This window comes from Phacochoerus africanus, chromosome 4, assembly GCF_016906955.1.
Source record: "Phacochoerus africanus isolate WHEZ1 chromosome 4, ROS_Pafr_v1, whole genome shotgun sequence".
Lineage (NCBI taxonomy): Eukaryota > Metazoa > Chordata > Mammalia > Artiodactyla > Suidae > Phacochoerus > Phacochoerus africanus.
In genome coordinates this window covers 75253812-75270607 of record NC_062547.1, presented here as the reverse complement: position 1 = coordinate 75270607, position 16796 = coordinate 75253812, and the positions used below count along the sequence as shown (strand labels likewise).

At 56.9% G+C, this 16796-nt stretch overlaps 2 protein-coding genes across 2 annotated transcripts; one reads left to right on the top strand and one right to left on the bottom strand.

Moving 5' to 3' along the window:
* The first annotated feature begins 1502 nt into the window (after positions 1-1502).
* Positions 1503-5142, top strand: TEKTIP1 (tektin bundle interacting protein 1). Its single transcript, XM_047777555.1, has 4 exons — positions 1503-2230; positions 4400-4638; positions 4722-4847; positions 4961-5142. The coding sequence occupies exons 1-4, from the start codon at positions 2148-2150 to the stop codon at positions 5140-5142; spliced, it is 630 nt and encodes a 209-aa protein (XP_047633511.1). The 5' UTR covers positions 1503-2147.
* On the bottom strand, positions 3272-16534 carry MFSD12 (major facilitator superfamily domain containing 12). Its single transcript, XM_047777543.1, has 11 exons — positions 16094-16534; positions 11077-11287; positions 9326-9407; positions 8980-9051; positions 8678-8860; positions 8293-8385; positions 8116-8208; positions 7472-7642; positions 7299-7393; positions 6009-6139; positions 3272-5911 (listed from the first exon to the last, which is right to left on the bottom strand). The coding sequence occupies exons 1-11, from the start codon at positions 16389-16391 to the stop codon at positions 5889-5891; spliced, it is 1452 nt and encodes a 483-aa protein (XP_047633499.1). The 5' UTR covers positions 16392-16534; the 3' UTR covers positions 3272-5888.
* Between the last annotated feature and the right edge of the window lie 262 nt (positions 16535-16796).

Below are 16796 nucleotides of genomic sequence, written 5' to 3'. Positions count from 1 at the left end.
ACCATGAACACAGTGTTGTCAGTACACACCATGGCGGGAGCGGCAGTGGGTGCCATGCAGGGCGTTCCCCTTGGGATGCAGCATGACAGTCATTAAGCCACAGGGGTTGTGCACGGCTGGGGCTCCCTGTTCGTCTGTCTGGGGCTGACAGCTCAAGTGTGCATATGCTGAGACCCCACACCAGCCTGAATGTCACAAACAGGTAGTGACGGACTGGCCTTTGTGAGAGGCTGTGGTTAGTGAGGGGCTCTGGTGTCCCTGAATTCTGGACCTGTGATTCACGCCCGTCCCTGCGGTCTGGCTGGTTCCCATGAGAGGAGTAGGGAGGGTGAGAGCTAACCTGGTGGGGAAACCTCCATCTGACAGCTGGAGCACCAAGCCTACTGGGGACATTGCCAGCCCAGCGGCCTGCCATGGGGGAGGGTGTATGTGGTGGGGCAGGATTTGTTTCCATCAATCCTGGGACGGTAAAGGTGAAAGGGAAGTAGTGACATGGTGATAGCCGAAGGTGAGCAGGGGCCTTCCCTGTCACGCAGCGGCTTCTGGGAAGGATGTGGGGGGTCAAGAGGTCCTGGGGGCCGGAGAGGAAAGTAGCCCAGGCCAGAGAGGCTATGCCACTGGGTGGGCTGGCAGGCCTGGAGACCCCAGGGGGTCTTGAGAAGGATAAGGCCTCCTGTGGTGAGCAGCTGCCCACAACTGGTGGGCACCCCAGGCCCTTTCCTCCTAGTGAAGATCCCTGTCCTGGGCACTGGGGACAAGAGAAGCCAGACCCAAGACCTGCCCTTGAGGAGCTTCTGTTGTGGCAGGTGAGTGGGACTGTAGAGTGTTAGGCATGTCTGGCTGTCATGGGGTGAAAGTAGAGTGAGGCCTTGGGAGAGAGCAGCTTTGCGTCGAGGGCTTGCTATGAATCTGATGTTTGAGCAAGGGCCTTAGGGGAAGCATGGACACAGCTGGGCAGAGGTGGTGCTCCAGACCAGGGCATGGCTCAGGCCAAGGCCTTGGGACAGGACCAGGCCTGATGTGTTGGAGGAAGGGCAAGGAGGCACATGAGGCTGGAGCAGAGTGAGTGAGAAGAGGAGGGCAGGTCATGCAGGGGCTTGTGGGCTGCAGGGAGGACTGGGCTTTACCCCCACTGGGGTGGGAGGTCTTGACTGTGCTGAGATGGGAAGGGATGAGGTTGCCATGTGGAGACCTGAAAACAGGTGGGCGACAGCACAGAGACCAGAGAGGAGGAGGCTCTGAGCAAGGCAGGTGATGACATGGACTATGGCCAGGAACAGATGAACATGGTGAAAGGCAGGAAGCTTCTGGATTTTTTGTTAATGTTTTGTGTGTGTAGTGAAATGTGCGTAACATTAAAGTGTATGATTTAGTGCTTTTTAGTATATTTACTATGTTGTGCCACCGTCACCACTAATTCCAGAACATTCTATCATCCCAAAAGAAGCCCTTTCCCCATGAGCAGTTACTCCCATCCCTCCTCAGCCCCTTGACAACCAGGAATTCAGCCTCTGTCTCTCTGGATGTGCCTGTTCTGGAAGTTTCCCATCTATGGAGTTGCACACTGTGACCTTCTGTGTCTGTTTTACTCACTGAGCATCGTGGTCTCAAGGCCTGTCCATGTTGTGTCAGTGCATTGCTCCTTTTTGAGGCTGCGTGATACTCCACTGTGTGGAGGGTCACGTTTTGTGTGTGTGTTCTGCAGTTGGTGGGCATTTGGATTGTTTCCACTCTGTGGCGGTTGTAGATCGTGCTGCTGGGAACTCGGCATGTGCACACACTGGATATTGGATATATTTTGGAAACAGATGAAGTACGGGCTGGGGTGGGGAGAGAATGTGGGAGCTGGGGTTGCTGCAGGGTCCCAGCTTGAGCATCTGGGAAGGTGGCACTGAGGGTGCAGGAGGGAAATTCAGACGCTTCCTTCGGTTCAGGGCCCTTCACAGGGGTGCTAGGAGGCTAAGGAGAGGGGGAGGGGGAGCCCCATGCCAGGGTACCACCTCCTTCCTCCAGCCTCTGTGCTCCTGGCCTCTTGGCCGGGGGCCAGCCTGCCCAGCTGTTGCCAGGACACTGGGGTGCCTTTGTTGCTGTCAACAATGGCCCCACAGGCCTTGGAGGCATGAGCCCCTGGGCATCCAGAGGCAGACATGCAGACCCTGAGGCGGAAGGCTGCCCAGCCCTATGTCCCCCGGGATACCCTTGAGGTGGACTTCCCGGCATCTCTGTACAGGTGAGCACCACCCTACCCCTTCCCTCTCTCGCTCTCTCTGGGTTTGGCTTCCTGCCAGCCTCATCTATTCTCTATAAAGGCCCTTGGGTGCTGCACCAGCTCCCCTCCTCCTATTCTGGCTGACCCCTGCACCTGCCCGAGCCAGGATTGGGACCTGGCAGGAGTGCACGCAGGTCACATGTGATCATTTCTGCGTGCACAACACACGCACACAGCCAGCAGAACAAACGCTAGGTACCCGGGAGCCCTGTGCTGCTGGAATAGCACCTGGGATGGGGCGACTTCAAGCACAGAATTTACCCTCTCCCAGCACCAGGGGCCAGATGTCCCAGACCAAACGTGTCCAAGGGCTGGGGCCTTCTGAGACCATGAGGGAGGATCTGTCCTATGTTCCTCCCAACTTCTGGAGACTGCTGGCAGTCCATGGCGTCCCTGGGCTTGTAAAAGCATTGCCCCATCTCAGCCTGTCATCACCTGGCCTTTTCCCGACTGTCCAGATCCTATCCTTTCAGGACATCAGGTATTGCCTTAAGGCCTCCCTAACCTGGCATGACCTCACCTTAAGTTTTGTCTGATAAGACCCTATTTCCAAATAGGGTCATGTTCTGAGATTCTGGGTGGATGTGGATTTGGGGGACTACTTTCTACCCAGCAGAGGCTCCATTAATTAGCACTGATAAACTACAATGGGTTCAGTATTAGGCAGCTTTAAGAAAAGGTAAGTGAACAAACACCCTTGATGTTGCTCCATTTTCAAGAACAGTAAGGGGAGAAAAAAGTGAAACCACAATTGAAGCAGGTTCCCACATCTGTGTACTGGGAGGGACAGGGGCACAGCACACACATCTTCATGGAGGAAGAGTGGCAGCCCGGGTACAGGGGCTGGCAGCTGGGATGAGGGCAGCTTCACTTTTGTTTTCAGTGCTATTATTTAGTAGATCTCTTTATTATAGACATTCATTTATTAAGAGAAAGCTTTTTTCCAGTTATAATGGAATTTTTTTTTTGAGGTATAATTGACACAGACTTTTTCATTGTATGTTATGTTAGACTGTTTTAATTCCTTTTTACAAACCATGTGCATTTTGATGTTTCAGTTCATTTTGTAGTTGAAAAGGGTTGGCCCTGCCAGACAGTCCTGAATCTCCCCTCCCTGCAAGTGGCAGACCCAAGTCTGGGGCAGCTTCCCAGGACTGATGGCCCAGAACTGACCGGGCTGATCCAACCCCCTACGAGACATGTGAGTCTCCGGTTTCCCATGTGGCTTGGGGCCTGGGAGTCAGCGGCCCTGCTGGGGCACCCCCTGGAGCACACTCCCAGGCCAGAGCACCGGCCCATCTTTGTCTTAGGCAGTGGCACTGCAAGGATGTGCTCCAGATCGAGAGCTTTGGTCTGATGCCATCTCGCTGAGGTTTGGTTTGTGCCTTCACTGGCACATTTCCACTTCCCTCTCTGCACTGCCAGCCTCCGTACATTAAACCATCCCCCGCCACCCTAGGGCCTTGGCACGTGCTGCACTTTACTGCCACCTCCTCTAGGAAGCCCTCCTGTTGCCCTCAGCCTGGGACAGGCTCTGGCACCAGAGGCCCCCAGAACAGGCACTCCTGTGTAGCAGCGTGGTTTCTCCTTTAAATATGGAGTTGTCCTCATTCCCAGCTGACCCCTGGGGACAGAAGGGATAGTGATGGCAGAAGGATTCCCTGAAGGTCTTCCTGGGAGCCTAGGCACCCCCACACCCTTTCCCTATGTCCCCAACCCCATGGTTCCCCTCACTCAGCCATAGCTGAGACTACTTTCTCCTGGTACACTTGCAGGATGGGGCAGGGTGGGCTTCCTGGAGGAAAGGGCCTGCAGGTCTGAGAGGCTGGGAAAGGATTTGCAGAGAAGCAAGAAAAGCTACAAAAGTGAAATGTTTAGGAGGATGGGCTATGCAGGGTCAGCCTCCCCCACCTCTGCTGGGGCAGCGTGGGGCGGGGGTTGCGGTGGCTGTCTGGTACTAAAGGACAGACATGGCCCAGTGGGGATGAAGGAAAGCCCCCCCCCACCCGCCACATACACACCACGGGCCAGGTCTCTGTAACCTTGATGCTGGCAACACAGCAAAGGATGCAGAGGCCCAGGGAGGGCAGGGGCGCCACAAGCTCAGTCTCTCTCCTCCCCGCCCCTTAGCGATGACTACCTGTCCCAGGAGGGCCCCCGCTGGACACCAGCCATCAAGCAAGCGACGCGCTGGAAGTACACACCCATGGGACGTGATGCGGCTGGCCAGCTCTGGTACACCGGCCTAACCAACTCGGACTCCCGAGAAGCCTGGTACACGGTCCCAAAGGCCCTGGACAGCCCGTATCGCGAGGCTTATGCCCACTGGCATGGATGCTACCGCCACAGGGAGCAGAGCATGCCCTCAGGTGAGTGCCCAGCCCACACCAGCTCAATCTTGAGGGGAGGGTGAGGGCCCAAGGTGCAGAGACAGCCTCTCCCCACCCTGCAGCCTATGCCCAGCGCCTCTGGGAGACCGCCTGGTATGACCCCATCATCCCGGCCCAGTACCGAGACCCCAGCACGCGGTGGGGGAGCATGTTGTGGAAAGACAGACCCATCCGGGGCAAGGAATACGGTGAGGCTGGGAGCCAGGGGCAGGAACAAGGCCCCTTGGGCGGGGGTGGGGGGCGAAAACCCCCAGGGCCAGGAAGCTGAGGCCTGGCACTGACCTGGTCCTGGCCCCCACAGTAATCAACAGACACCGATTTGGGGTGGAGCCACTGTGGCAGGCGTCTGACTATGTGCCGTACCTGTCAGCACCTCAGCACCCGCGCTACACCGCCCAGAACTACCGGCAGTGGGACCTAGAACCCTACTGCCCCTCTACCAACCAGCGGCTCCCACCCAACTACACGCCCATCCACAGATAAAGATCATGCTGCCCTATGCACCTCTCCCACTCCAGGCATCTGTCCACCTCTGGGGACGGTCAGGCGGCCAGATAAAGTGAGCTGCTAACCAAGACCCTGGGCAGCAAGCAAGCTCTAGGGCAGAGGCACAGAGGGCACACCGACTGCCCTCTCCTGCCGAGGGCCCCCGGCAAACAGGCCAAGGCACAGCCCTCGCCATGCCCAGCTCTTTATTCACTGTCAGCAGTAGCCTGGGTGTGGGGAGATATACTCAGGCACCCAGCCTGGCATGCTGAGCCTGATTGCTGCCAGGGTCTTTCTTGGTCCAGCCCCCCAACCCTGAGACTGGGGCTCCTGGTAGGCTCAGCAGTGACACTGTACTCCAGGGCCTGGCAGCACCCAGGAGACCCTGTCCTGGCCATAAGCAAGGAGCTGGGGCTGAGCTCAGCAGAGGCCCTGGTCCTGTGCCCCTCACATGGCACCCCCAAATCACCCAGACAGACAGCTGGGAGTGGATTAGAGTTGGGATTGGAATACCCCAAGCCCACAAGAACCCCACCTGCCCCTGGATAGCAGAGGGCCTAGCTAGATGTCCCTGCCCTGGCTGACCTCACCCAGCAACCCCCAAAGCCAGGTGGGGAGGACACTGGTGGGATCAGAGGAGCAGGGGGTGTGGGGTGGGGGGGGGGGTCACTTCAGGCATCGCTGGGCATCAGATGTTCACACTCAAGGTTAATTTGCATAGAGCAAGGGACCATGGGACAGTGTCAGGGTTGGGCTCCAGGGTCCCCTGGAAGAGAAGGGGATGGGAGTGGAGTTAGCGAGGGTGGGGCCGGTCCCTGTCCCAGACCTACCACCCGTGGCTGCAGAGGCGGCCCACAACTCACAGTTCTGAAGGCGGATGGGCCAGACGAGGAGACTGCACAGGCAGAGGGTGGCAGCCACGCCCACCCCACCTGTCACGGCCACCATCACCCAGTGGTAGAAGCTCACACAGGCTCTGCAGCAGAGCTCCAAGCTGGGGGTAAGAGGAAGACAGAAGGGGGTGAGCAGACACTTATCGGGACCCTCCAGCCCCCACCTGGACTTCCACCTCTCATCTCCTCTGGGGTGCCCTGTCTTTCCCAGCACTCAGGCCAGGACCAGGGAGTCATGCTCAACTCCATTCTCCCTTCCAACATCTGATATTTCAGCCAGTAATGTCAGCTCTGCCTTCAGAGTCTACCCTAGTCTGCCCATTTCTCCTTCGTCCCTCCTGAGCCCCCAACCTGGTCCAGCCCCATCAGCACCCCCCTGGACCACTCCATTCTCCTCCCCAATTCCCACCCTCTCTTCTGTCCTCCCTGCAGCAGCCACCAGGGGGTGGTAGTGAGCACCTGACTCAGGCCCTGCCCCTCCTCTGCCCACAGTCCTCCAGGACTCCACCTCTAGGGGTAAAAGCCCAAGCCCTCCGGGTGGCCCTCAAGGCCTTACATGACCACCCTTGTCCCCTCCCTGCCCTCCCCTCCTACCTCTTTCCCCCTCACTCCCTCTGCTCCTGCCACATGGGCTTCCTCATTGTTCCTCCACCATGCCAGGCATAGTCCTCCCCCCCAGGGCCTTTGCACAGGCTGTTCCTCCCTATTTGCCTAGAACTCCCTGACATCCTCAAGGTCTCAGGTCCAATTTCACCTCCTTAAGGAAGCCCTTCCTGGTCTCTCACTCCAGTCAGGCCTCCCTAAGTGATGTCCTTCACACCCCTCACCACTGGTCTGGGTCACACATTTACCCACACGATTAGTAACATGGCTGATGCTGCCAATAGCTCCATGAGGACAGGGGACCAGGCCAGCTTTCATTCCCAAACCCTGGGCTTCTATGTGGCACATACTTGAAACTAGAACCCTGGGTTCAGAGGGTCTCAGTTACAGGGATTCCAGGCCTCCCACTACCCTGCCTTCTCACATCCCCTTATCTATCTGTAAGCTGTGTCCTCCACACCCGGCACAGGATAGTCTGTCTGCTAAGTGAGTAAATGGTTGCTGGAGGTGGGGAATAACCAGGTCCCCCTGGCTGAGAAGCCACCAGGGTGGCGTCTTCTGTCCTCATGGAATTTTTAGACCTGGGGCAGCACCTGGTGCATAGTACAGGCTTGGCACACCTCATTAAGCGCAAATGAATGAATGGGTAGCACTCACGAGCAGGGGTGCAGGCTCTGGATGGCCATGACTGCTAGCCCGTTGGCCACCTTGTCCGAGAAGCTCATGGCGCCATACACAAAGGCTCCACTGTGCTGGGGGAACACAGACAAGGGGTCAGCATCCCAGGCCTTGGTCTCCAACCCCAACCTGGCCCTGCCCAGCAGACCTACCGTGTGGGGGCCAATGAGGTCGGCCGTCATGGCCAGCGAGGTGACGAGGATGGTGGCACAGCCTGTGCCCAGCAGCACAGCTGCCACATACACAGCCACGCCAAGCTCATTTGTCAGTGCCACCCAGGCTGCAAAGGCTAGGATCACCAGGAGGCCCACGAAGTAGGTCATCTGTAGGCAGCCCAGCCCAGTGTCAGGGTCACCTCACTAGGTAACCCTGAGCCTGGCGTTTGCCCTCCAATCCACCCCTGGCCCCCAACCCCACCAAATGAGGGAGTTGAGTTGGGTCATCCCTAAGAAGCCCCCAGCTCTGACCTCAGGACTCTTGAGATTCTGAGCCCGGGGGTACTGAGAGCTACGTGCAGTAGACATTCTAGAGCTATGCTGCCTGATACAGCTACCACCAGAAATGGGTGGCTGCTTATGTCTCGGTGCAAGTCAATTAAAATGAAATAAAATGAAGCACTCAGTTCCTTAGTCACGCCACCACCCCTGGCTACTGCACTGGACAGCACAGAAGGCTCCAGAGCTCTGCAGCCCAGGGCACCCAGAGCCCAGTTTCTACCAAGCGGTGCCCAGACCCGGGGCTTCTGGTCTGCAAGGGCCCAGGTTCTAGGGGACACCCCCCAGCCCTACTCACTCACATTCCTCCCAATGCACTTGTTGATGGGCTTCATGAGAAAGGAGGAGAAGAAGCCGCTGAGGTACATCACCAGTGGGATGGTGGCGATGAACTTCTGTTGGGGCAGAGCAGTCACAGGCAATTTAGGCATGGCTCATCAGGCTTGGGGCCCCTCATCCCTGCCTTACCACTGGCTCACCTTGGGCAGGTTGAGGGAGTAGGTGAGGTACATGGCCATGTATGTCTGGGATAGGTTCACAATAAGCCTTGTGCTCATGTACAGCAAGCCCACCTGTAAGCAGAAGAAGATGGCTCAGGGGTCAGAAGGGTCATCCTCTACTCCCATGAGCAGGGAGCCAGGGAAGGGGTGGGAACAAGGTGAGCAACTCCACAACTGGCACCTGACCATTAGTAGGGACTGCCTAGCTGGTCAGGTGGAGAGAAGCACAGTGATTGATTGGTAATGTCTGCCCTGGGTATAGGCTGGAGAAGGGGCTACCTCTGTTCTAATGTGGGGCCTGTAGCCCCACAGAGTAAGGGGCTGGTGGGAGGTCAACTACTACCTCCCTCTTCCTGTGACGTACCTGATAAAAGGCTGGCTCTTGAAGCCAGTGTTTCCAGAGTAGTAAGGGCCGGGCAGTAGCAGGAGCTAATAGGGAGCTGTGTTCATCTGGCTCTTCCACCTGCCGCCGGCGCCCCTCCCTGGTGCCCAGGTGGAACAGCAGTGAGAAGACAGCGCCAATGCCCACCACCAACAGGGAGAGATTCTGGGGATCAGGCAGGAGAGGGGTCAGCAGTGGCTCTCAGCACAAGCCCCGAGTTCAGGGCATTGGGGATGTCCCACCCAGACAACAATGGCCTTGACCCATCCCAGGCCCCGGCTCACCCGGAACACTGGCACATCTTGTACTCCCAGCTGATCATTGATATCCTGGGTGGACTCCATGTGGGGAGAGCCCTGCAGGTGGAGCAAAAGCCAAGCAGCGCCATAGACAGTGATGTTGGCCACCACAGTGAAAGCGTACCTGGTGGGGTGTAGGCGGGGCCTTAGCGGGGGAGCCCAGAAACCACAGGACCACTTCCTTCCCAGGGAGCTGCACAGTCAGAGCTGCTTGCGGCATCTGGGGGACCTCCGGCCAGCGGGTGATTTCAGCCACCCACATATTGGGTGGCCCCAGGGAAGCCTTTGCTGGCCTCAGTTTCCCTAGCCTCCACGTTATCTGATGACTTACCACACTGACCCAAGACTCCACTGTGCAAGTCCTGTCTGCGGGCGTGGAGTGCAGACTCGGGCAAAGCAGGACTGAGTAAGGGCTGCAACACAGAAACCTGAGAACCTGAGAAACTCAGAAATCCCCGGCTTCAGCAGGACAAGGCTCCATGGATCACTTCTACCTGCAGCCCCAGAGCCATGACGCCCTAGGGGCTCGGCCGGGGCTGGGGAGCCTCTGGATCTCACCAGGACTCCATTTCCCTTTCTGAACATGAGAACAAGCATACCTCCAGAAGTCAAGGTGAAGTTAACGAGGCAGACAGTAAAGCACTTTCAGATAGAACACACCCAGAGCTTGGCCTTTGCCGGGCACAGCCCTTCCCCCAGCTGGGGCCCTCAGGGGGCCCCAGGGAATGGGCAACCCCTGCTGTTAGTGCCTGCAGCTCTTAGCCATAATGGGGAACTGGGTGGGGTGGGGAGGAGGACAGGCTGGGCTGCAGACAGACTGGGCCCTTGTGACGAGCACTTACGCCCAAACAACCACCTTCATGTATGGGTGACATCCCACCTGCCAAGAAAGGTCATCTCCTCAACCCTGTTCCCACTGCACAGTCTTCATAGAGACCTGCTCAGCTCAAACCCTGGCCATGGGCCATAACAACCTCTCAGGCTTGTCTTGACAATTTAAATACAGTCTGCTTGAAGGGCCCAGAACTGAACCTGGCACATAGCAACCGTCCCATAGATGCTCCTGTTTTCATTATATCCAGAATCACTTCCTTTAGCACCTCTAGTAAGTCAGTGGATACACTGGGTACCAAATGTACCCATATGTGGCATGCAGGATTCTAGGACCCTCAGAGTCCCATGCCCTGGCTCTGCCCTGTCTAACTCCCTCCCCTTGGGGACGGGACCTATGAATATGATGGGATGTCACTCCCATGTTTGGGTAAAATTCGGTGGCAAAGCTAAAGGGATTCTGCAGATGTAATTAAGGGAGATTATCCTGGGTGAGCCTGACCTAATCAAGTGACCCTCAGAAAAAATGGCTTGCACCATCCCTGAGATCAGAAACTCTCCTGCTGGAGCTCCCATTGTGGCACAGCAGAAATGAATCCAACTAGTATCCATGAGGATGTGAGTTCAATCGGTGGCCTCACCCAGTGGATTGGGGATCCAGTGTTGCCATGAGCTGTTGTGAAGTTCGCAGACATGGCTTGGAGCTCGTGTTGTTGTGGCTGTGGCTGTAGTGTAGGCCAGCAACTGTAGCTCTGATTTGACTCCTACCTGGGAAGCTCCATATGCTGCAGGTTTGCCCTGAAAAGCAGTGGGGGGAGAAAAAAAAAAAACCTCTCCTGCTGGCCTCAAAGAAGCAATACACCACCACGAGTTCTACATCTACGAGGAAACGAACACTGTCACTGACAACATGATCAGGGTAGAGTGACCCCACGCCTCAGATGACATCCCAGTCCTGACACCTTGCTTACAACCTCAAGCCTGATGCAGAGAACCCAGCTAAGCCGTCAGACTCCTGACCCATAGAAAATGTGAGGTGGTTAACATGTGCTGTTTGAAGCTGCGAACTTAGTGCTTGTTTTATTACCCAGCAACAGCTGAATGATACAGTAATTTATAGCTGTTCACGCTGCGGCTGAGTCCCAGAGCCGCATAGCCAAGCAGCACCCAGATATGGAAGGTGACCCCAGGTCCCCTGGCCTCTCCTGCTGTATGCGTGCCTGCCCGCCCGCTTTGCCCCAAAGGTAGCACCTGAGAGCTGTGAGCTCCACCTTCTCATGGTCATTGGTGACAAGCTCCGGGATGAGACTGAGGTGTGCAATCTGCGTAGCGGCCCAGCCGAACTGGAAGATCACAATGAAAGGCCCATAGTAGAGGAGGGCAGCCCACTCGGGCGTGGTGGCCCCACAACCCAGGCAGGGGCTGAAGATGAAGGGGAAGGACAGCAGGACGCAGATGGTGCCTGTGGACGAGCAGAAAAGGGGAGGGCACATCACAGGGCCAGCCAAGGACTACCCAAAACTGAGACACAGAAAAGGCTAGAGGACCGCCAGTCACACAATGAGACGGGATCAGCAGCCCAGGCCTCCCTAGGCCTATGGCGCCTGAGACAAATGGAGAAAACAAGGCAGAGAGATCTGGAGTCCCCCTGAGGTCAGGCAGCCAAACAGGACAGAAGGAGTGGGCCTCCCAGTCCAGACTACATGTCCCTGGTGTGTGATGGGGAAAGAGACACTGAACAGATCACATGCTCTAACGAACACAGGGCCGGGGCCAGGACAATCGGTCAGTCAGGTGCCAAGAAGCGGCAGGAATGAAGCCTCCCCACACCAGCTCAGGACTCCCCAGATTTGGCCCGTTGGTGACAGCTGGGGAAACTTAAAGCATAGCCTGAGGCTGTGCAGCAGGTTGAAAGGCTGCTTAGGGATCCCCCTGGAAAACTTCCCCCCTCCCCCAGAAGCACCACTTACACCCACCACGTCCTCTTCCCATCTCGCCCACGGAGGGGGCCTTTTCCTCCCAGTTCCTACCATGCATCCCGTGGGGCTGCCAGGAGTCAGGAGGCCCAAGTGACATGGGGCGGGGCTGGGCTGGACCCTGCTCTCTCTGAGACCTAGTGTCCCCATGAGCTCATAAGGGGGCCTCTTCCCGGAAAACACTCTAGTACCTCAGCACAAGCTCAGGTCCACCCTGAGGCCCCAAAGGCCCTGCACCACCAGCACTGTCACCTCCCTGCCCTCACCTCCTCCCTCTCCCCCTCTCTCACTCTGCTGCAGCCACATGGGCCTTCACCTCCCTGTTCCTCCTACACAACTGGCATGGTCCTGCCCCAGGGCCTTTGCACAGGCTATGCCCTCTGCCTGGGATGCTTTTCTTCTCACATCTCAGCAAGGCCCACCCTATTTCTCCTTCAGGACTCAACTCAGAGTGCCACCTTCTCCAAGAAATCCCTCTGGAGTTCCTGCTGTGGCACAGTGGGCTAAGAATCCGATGCAGCAGCTTGGATCACTGAGGAGGCTCAGGTTCAATCTCCCCACTGCTGACTGGTACAGTGGGTTAAAGGATCCAGCATTGCTTCAGCTGTGGCTCAAATTCAGTCTCTGGCCCAGGAACTTACATATGCCACAGGTGGAGCCATTAAAAAAAGAAAAAAGAAACCCCCCATGCCGACCATCCCAGTCACCAGCTGTCCCTTCCCCACCCTAATACTCTCACTCTGAACCCTGATTTTTTTCCTTCATATTCTTTAGCACACACAGGAATTCTTTTGTCTGCTTGTTTCCTGCCTGCCGAGATCTCCCACCAGACAGGAGGTGGGGTAACATCTCTCCCAAGTCACTTCTATATCCCTAGCACCCAACATGGGGCCTGGCACATCAGGATCTTTTATTTTATTCTATTTGTGTCTTTTTAGGGCCACACTTGCGACATATGGAAGTTCCCAGGCTAGAGGTCAAATCAGAGCTACAGCTGCCAGCCTACGCCACAGCAACTCAGGATCGGAGCTGTGTCTGCGACCTACACCACAGCTCACAGCCATGCTGGATCCTTAACCCACTGAGCGAAGCCTGGGATTGAACCTGTGTCTTCATGTTTACTAGTCGGGTTCGTTACCGCTGAGCCACGATGGGAACTCCGTGATCTTTTAAATGAGTGAATAATAATAGTGGCCTCTCTTTACGGGCCAAAGGGGTGGATGTTATTATTAACCCTATTTCCAGATGAGGAAACTGAGGTCCAGTGAGTGAGCCACGGAGCTGAGAATCCAGCCTTTTGGACCCTGAGCCACATTCCTTCCCTCCAGCCCTGCATCCTTCTCCTCCCATCCCAGCACCTAGAGGGGGCCCTGTACTGTGCCAGGGAGCTGGACTTCCTTCTTGCTCCCGGGCCCCGGAAGTGACCTCATCCCCAGACCTGGGCCCACCCCCACAGTCCTGGGATTGGGAAATGAAACCAAAACCACCCTTGCTATTTTTCTGGAACTGGTGCCTGGGAGGCGCACTCTAGGCAGATGCCTGGAGGCCACCCAGGGCCAGGCAGGAACTGTAGACTCTGGTCAAAAGAATGTGCTGCCTTGGCCAGACTCTACCCTGCTGCTCCCCAGGCTAGGTTAACCATTGTCAGAGCTAGGCTGCCTGGCTGAGGGACTTTGGGCAAGTTACTTTGCCTCTCTGGGCCTCCGTTTCCAGAAAAGGGAGCTAATAAAAATACCTCACAAGATCTATGTGAGAAATAAGAGTTAATGTGTGAAGTCCGGAGCTCCTGCTACTGAGCCACTTCCCGCCTCAGCAACTTCAAAGCCAAGAGATTTCACACTTTGCACAAGCTGTTTCAACTACTTGGAATGCTCCTCCCTACCCCCTACCAACCACTCCTATTCAGCCTTCAAAACCCCAAAGCTAATGTCCCCTCCTCCAGAGCTCTGCTTCTTCCTTATGAAGCCCAGTCTACCCATCTGTTCCAGTCTGGACCCCATAGGTGCATGCATATCTGGCTCTCTTGGCTAGCGAGCTCCCAAGGGCTCGTTAAGGGAAAGAGTGAGTCCATCCCCACCAGCCTCAAACTCGGGGGCAAAATAGAGAAGTGGGAACTGTTGCCGAGGTGACCTTTACTCAAGTTACTTTATCAGGCATCACAAGGAACCGCCCCAGCTTCCTCTCCTCACAGGTCTCCCCATGTGCTCACCCCAAGGCAGGGAAAGGGCACAGGCGGATGCCTTGGTATCTGGTTGGGGCACCCACCCCCAGGCCTGTTTTGCATAAACACAAAGCCTTCAGTTCTTTATTGGAGATGCCTCCATCCCTTGACCTACCCCTTGGCAAAGGGACTCAGCTTCATCCTCTGGGGTCTGGTGGGACCCTCGCTGAACCTCAGCCTTCCACCTATGAAAGGCGAAGACAGGCTGTTACCAGGTCCTATCTCAGGGCCTTTGCACATGCAGTGTCCACTGCTGGGACACCTGCCCACAGCTGGCTCCATCTCCTTAGAGGAGTCTCACATGTTTGCCCAGAGAAAAGAACCCTCATATCTCTTCTCTCTCTGGCTCAGGAACAACCTCTACTTTTTTTTTTCTTCTTTTTTCCTTTTTTTTAGGGCCACACTGATGGCATATTGAAGTTCCCAGGCTAGGGGTCACATCAGAGCTGCAGCCTACACCAGCCACAGCCACACGAGATCTGAGCCACATCTGTGACCAACACCATAGTTCACAGCAACACAGGATCTTTGACCCACTGAGCAGGGCCAGGGTCAAACCCACATCCTCATGGACACTAGTTGGGTTCGTTACTGCTGAGCCACAATGGGAACTCCAGGAACAACTTCTTCAGCATGTCAACCAGTCTACCCAATTATTATGAACAAAACTGCATTTGAGACTCTGAGCTCAGCTCTGTAAGCAATCCCAGCACCAGCCCGCAGAGGGATACCTCTGACTGACATCTGAGTCACCTGCCTCTCCCTGCTCCCCTCCCTGGCTATGGCAGCCTAAGTGACCTAAGAACAGCCTAGGCATCCTCAGGACCTAAGAAACCTGAAATTCAGCCCCCAGAGCAGCAGCCACAGCAACACCAGCAACCCATAGGTGGCTTGGAGATATGTTGTACCTTGTAAGAATGTTACTCATGAGGCCCCAGGGCAAGTCACTGGCTCCTCAGTCACAGTTCCCAGGGGCAAAGGAGACACCAGCCAGCCCACCTGGCTTCTAGAAAGCTGCCGCCCAGAATTCCCAGAAGCGGGCAGGATTCCTGGCCCTGCCTCTTGCAATGCCCAGTGAACCCCCAAATGCCAGGATGCGGAGGATACTTCTGCCAGGGAAAGAACAGCCGGGGCTAATCTCTGGGCCCAGGGTCTGGGTGGGCAGGGAAGGGACCCCAGGAACAGGCCTTATCACCGGCCTGCAATGGGCATAGTGCCCCAGCAACCATGAGACCCACCTCCTCCCCCACCAACAGCCCTCTAGTCCAGGCAACTCCCCCAGAATGAACAGAAGGTGACCCCATTACCCACTCTGCAGACCCTCATCCCATCAGCCACACACACACAGAACTCTGACTCTTCCGGCTCACCTGGCCCCCAAGCCAGTTCCCTGGGCAGCTCCCCAAAGCTACCAAGTGCCAGGTTGCCCAAGACTGGGCAGGGAATGGACAAAGTGGGCTCCAGAAAACCGACAGAGGGGGCTCAAGGCAGCCTGATCCTCACTCAAAGAGTTGTCCTGAGTGGTCACATGGATACAGATGAAATCAAGCCTGACCAGACAAGGTGCTGGCAATAAGACCCAATCCAAAGAGGGTTCAGGATGCCGCTGAGGGTTAGACAGACAAAGGAAAGTGATGCTGGGAGTTCCTGTTGTTGGCTCAGCGATAACGAACCCAAGTAGTATCCATGAGGACACGGGTTCGATCCTGCTCAGTGGGTTAAAGATCCGGCGTTGCTATGATCTGTGGTGTAGGTTGCAGACGCATCTCGGATATGGCGCGGTTGTGGCGTAGGCCAAGCAGTTGTAGCTCTGATTCCACCTCTAGCCTGGTAACTTCCATATGCTGCAGGTTCAGACCTAAAAAAAAAGAAAAAGAAAAAAGCGACGCTGGAGGGTCACGTGAACAGTCAGACGGAGGAGGCCCCGCGGGTCAGACAGCAGCCATGCGACAGACAGACAAGGGTTACAGGGCAGTTGAGCAGGCAGATAGGAAGGCCCATGGGTTGGGCGGATAAAGTATCAGGCCCTGAAGAGAGGCAGTCGAATGGGGGAGGTTGGGCGGGGGCTTACCGACCAGGTGCCAGGCCTTGCGCGGGCCGAAGCGGGCGCAGCGGCCTGCGGCTCGATCAACCTCGAAGCCCACCAGGGGCGTGCACAGCCCGTCAGCCACCTGGCCGAGGAGCAGCAGCAGACCCGCGCCGCGCGAGCTATAGGCGCGCACCGAGTGCAGGTAGAGCAGCAGGTAGGTGAACCACATGGACGCGCACAGGTCATTGAGGAAGTGGCCCACCGCGTAGCTCAGCCGCGCGACCAGGGACAGCGGCCTCGGTGGCGCCCCCGCTGCGGCCGTCGGGGGCCCCGGGCCCATGGCAGCTCTCCCGGCTTGGGCCGGCCGTGGGGCACCGGCAGACGGGACCCCTCTCTCACTTCCCAGGCTGTCAGCCGCCCGCTGTCCCCGCGCCGCTGCTGCGCCCGCCCAGCGCGCCCCGCCGAGTGGTTTTAAGGTTGCGGAGCCAGTGGACCAGAGACTAAGTCCGGGCGGGGCGGGAAATCCCGGGAGCGGCGGCCGCTTCCAACAATCGGAGCCGCGCGCCGGGAACCGAGAGCCAATCATCACCAAGAGGGGCGTGGCCTCGGGGGTGAACGGGGCCTTGACACCCGGCACCGACAGGGCCGCGGGGTCCTAGCGCCCAACATTCTTACAGTGGTTTGCAGGACCCCCTCCCTTGGAGGTGGGGGGCGACGCCAGCGGCGCCCCTCATCTGACTCCAGC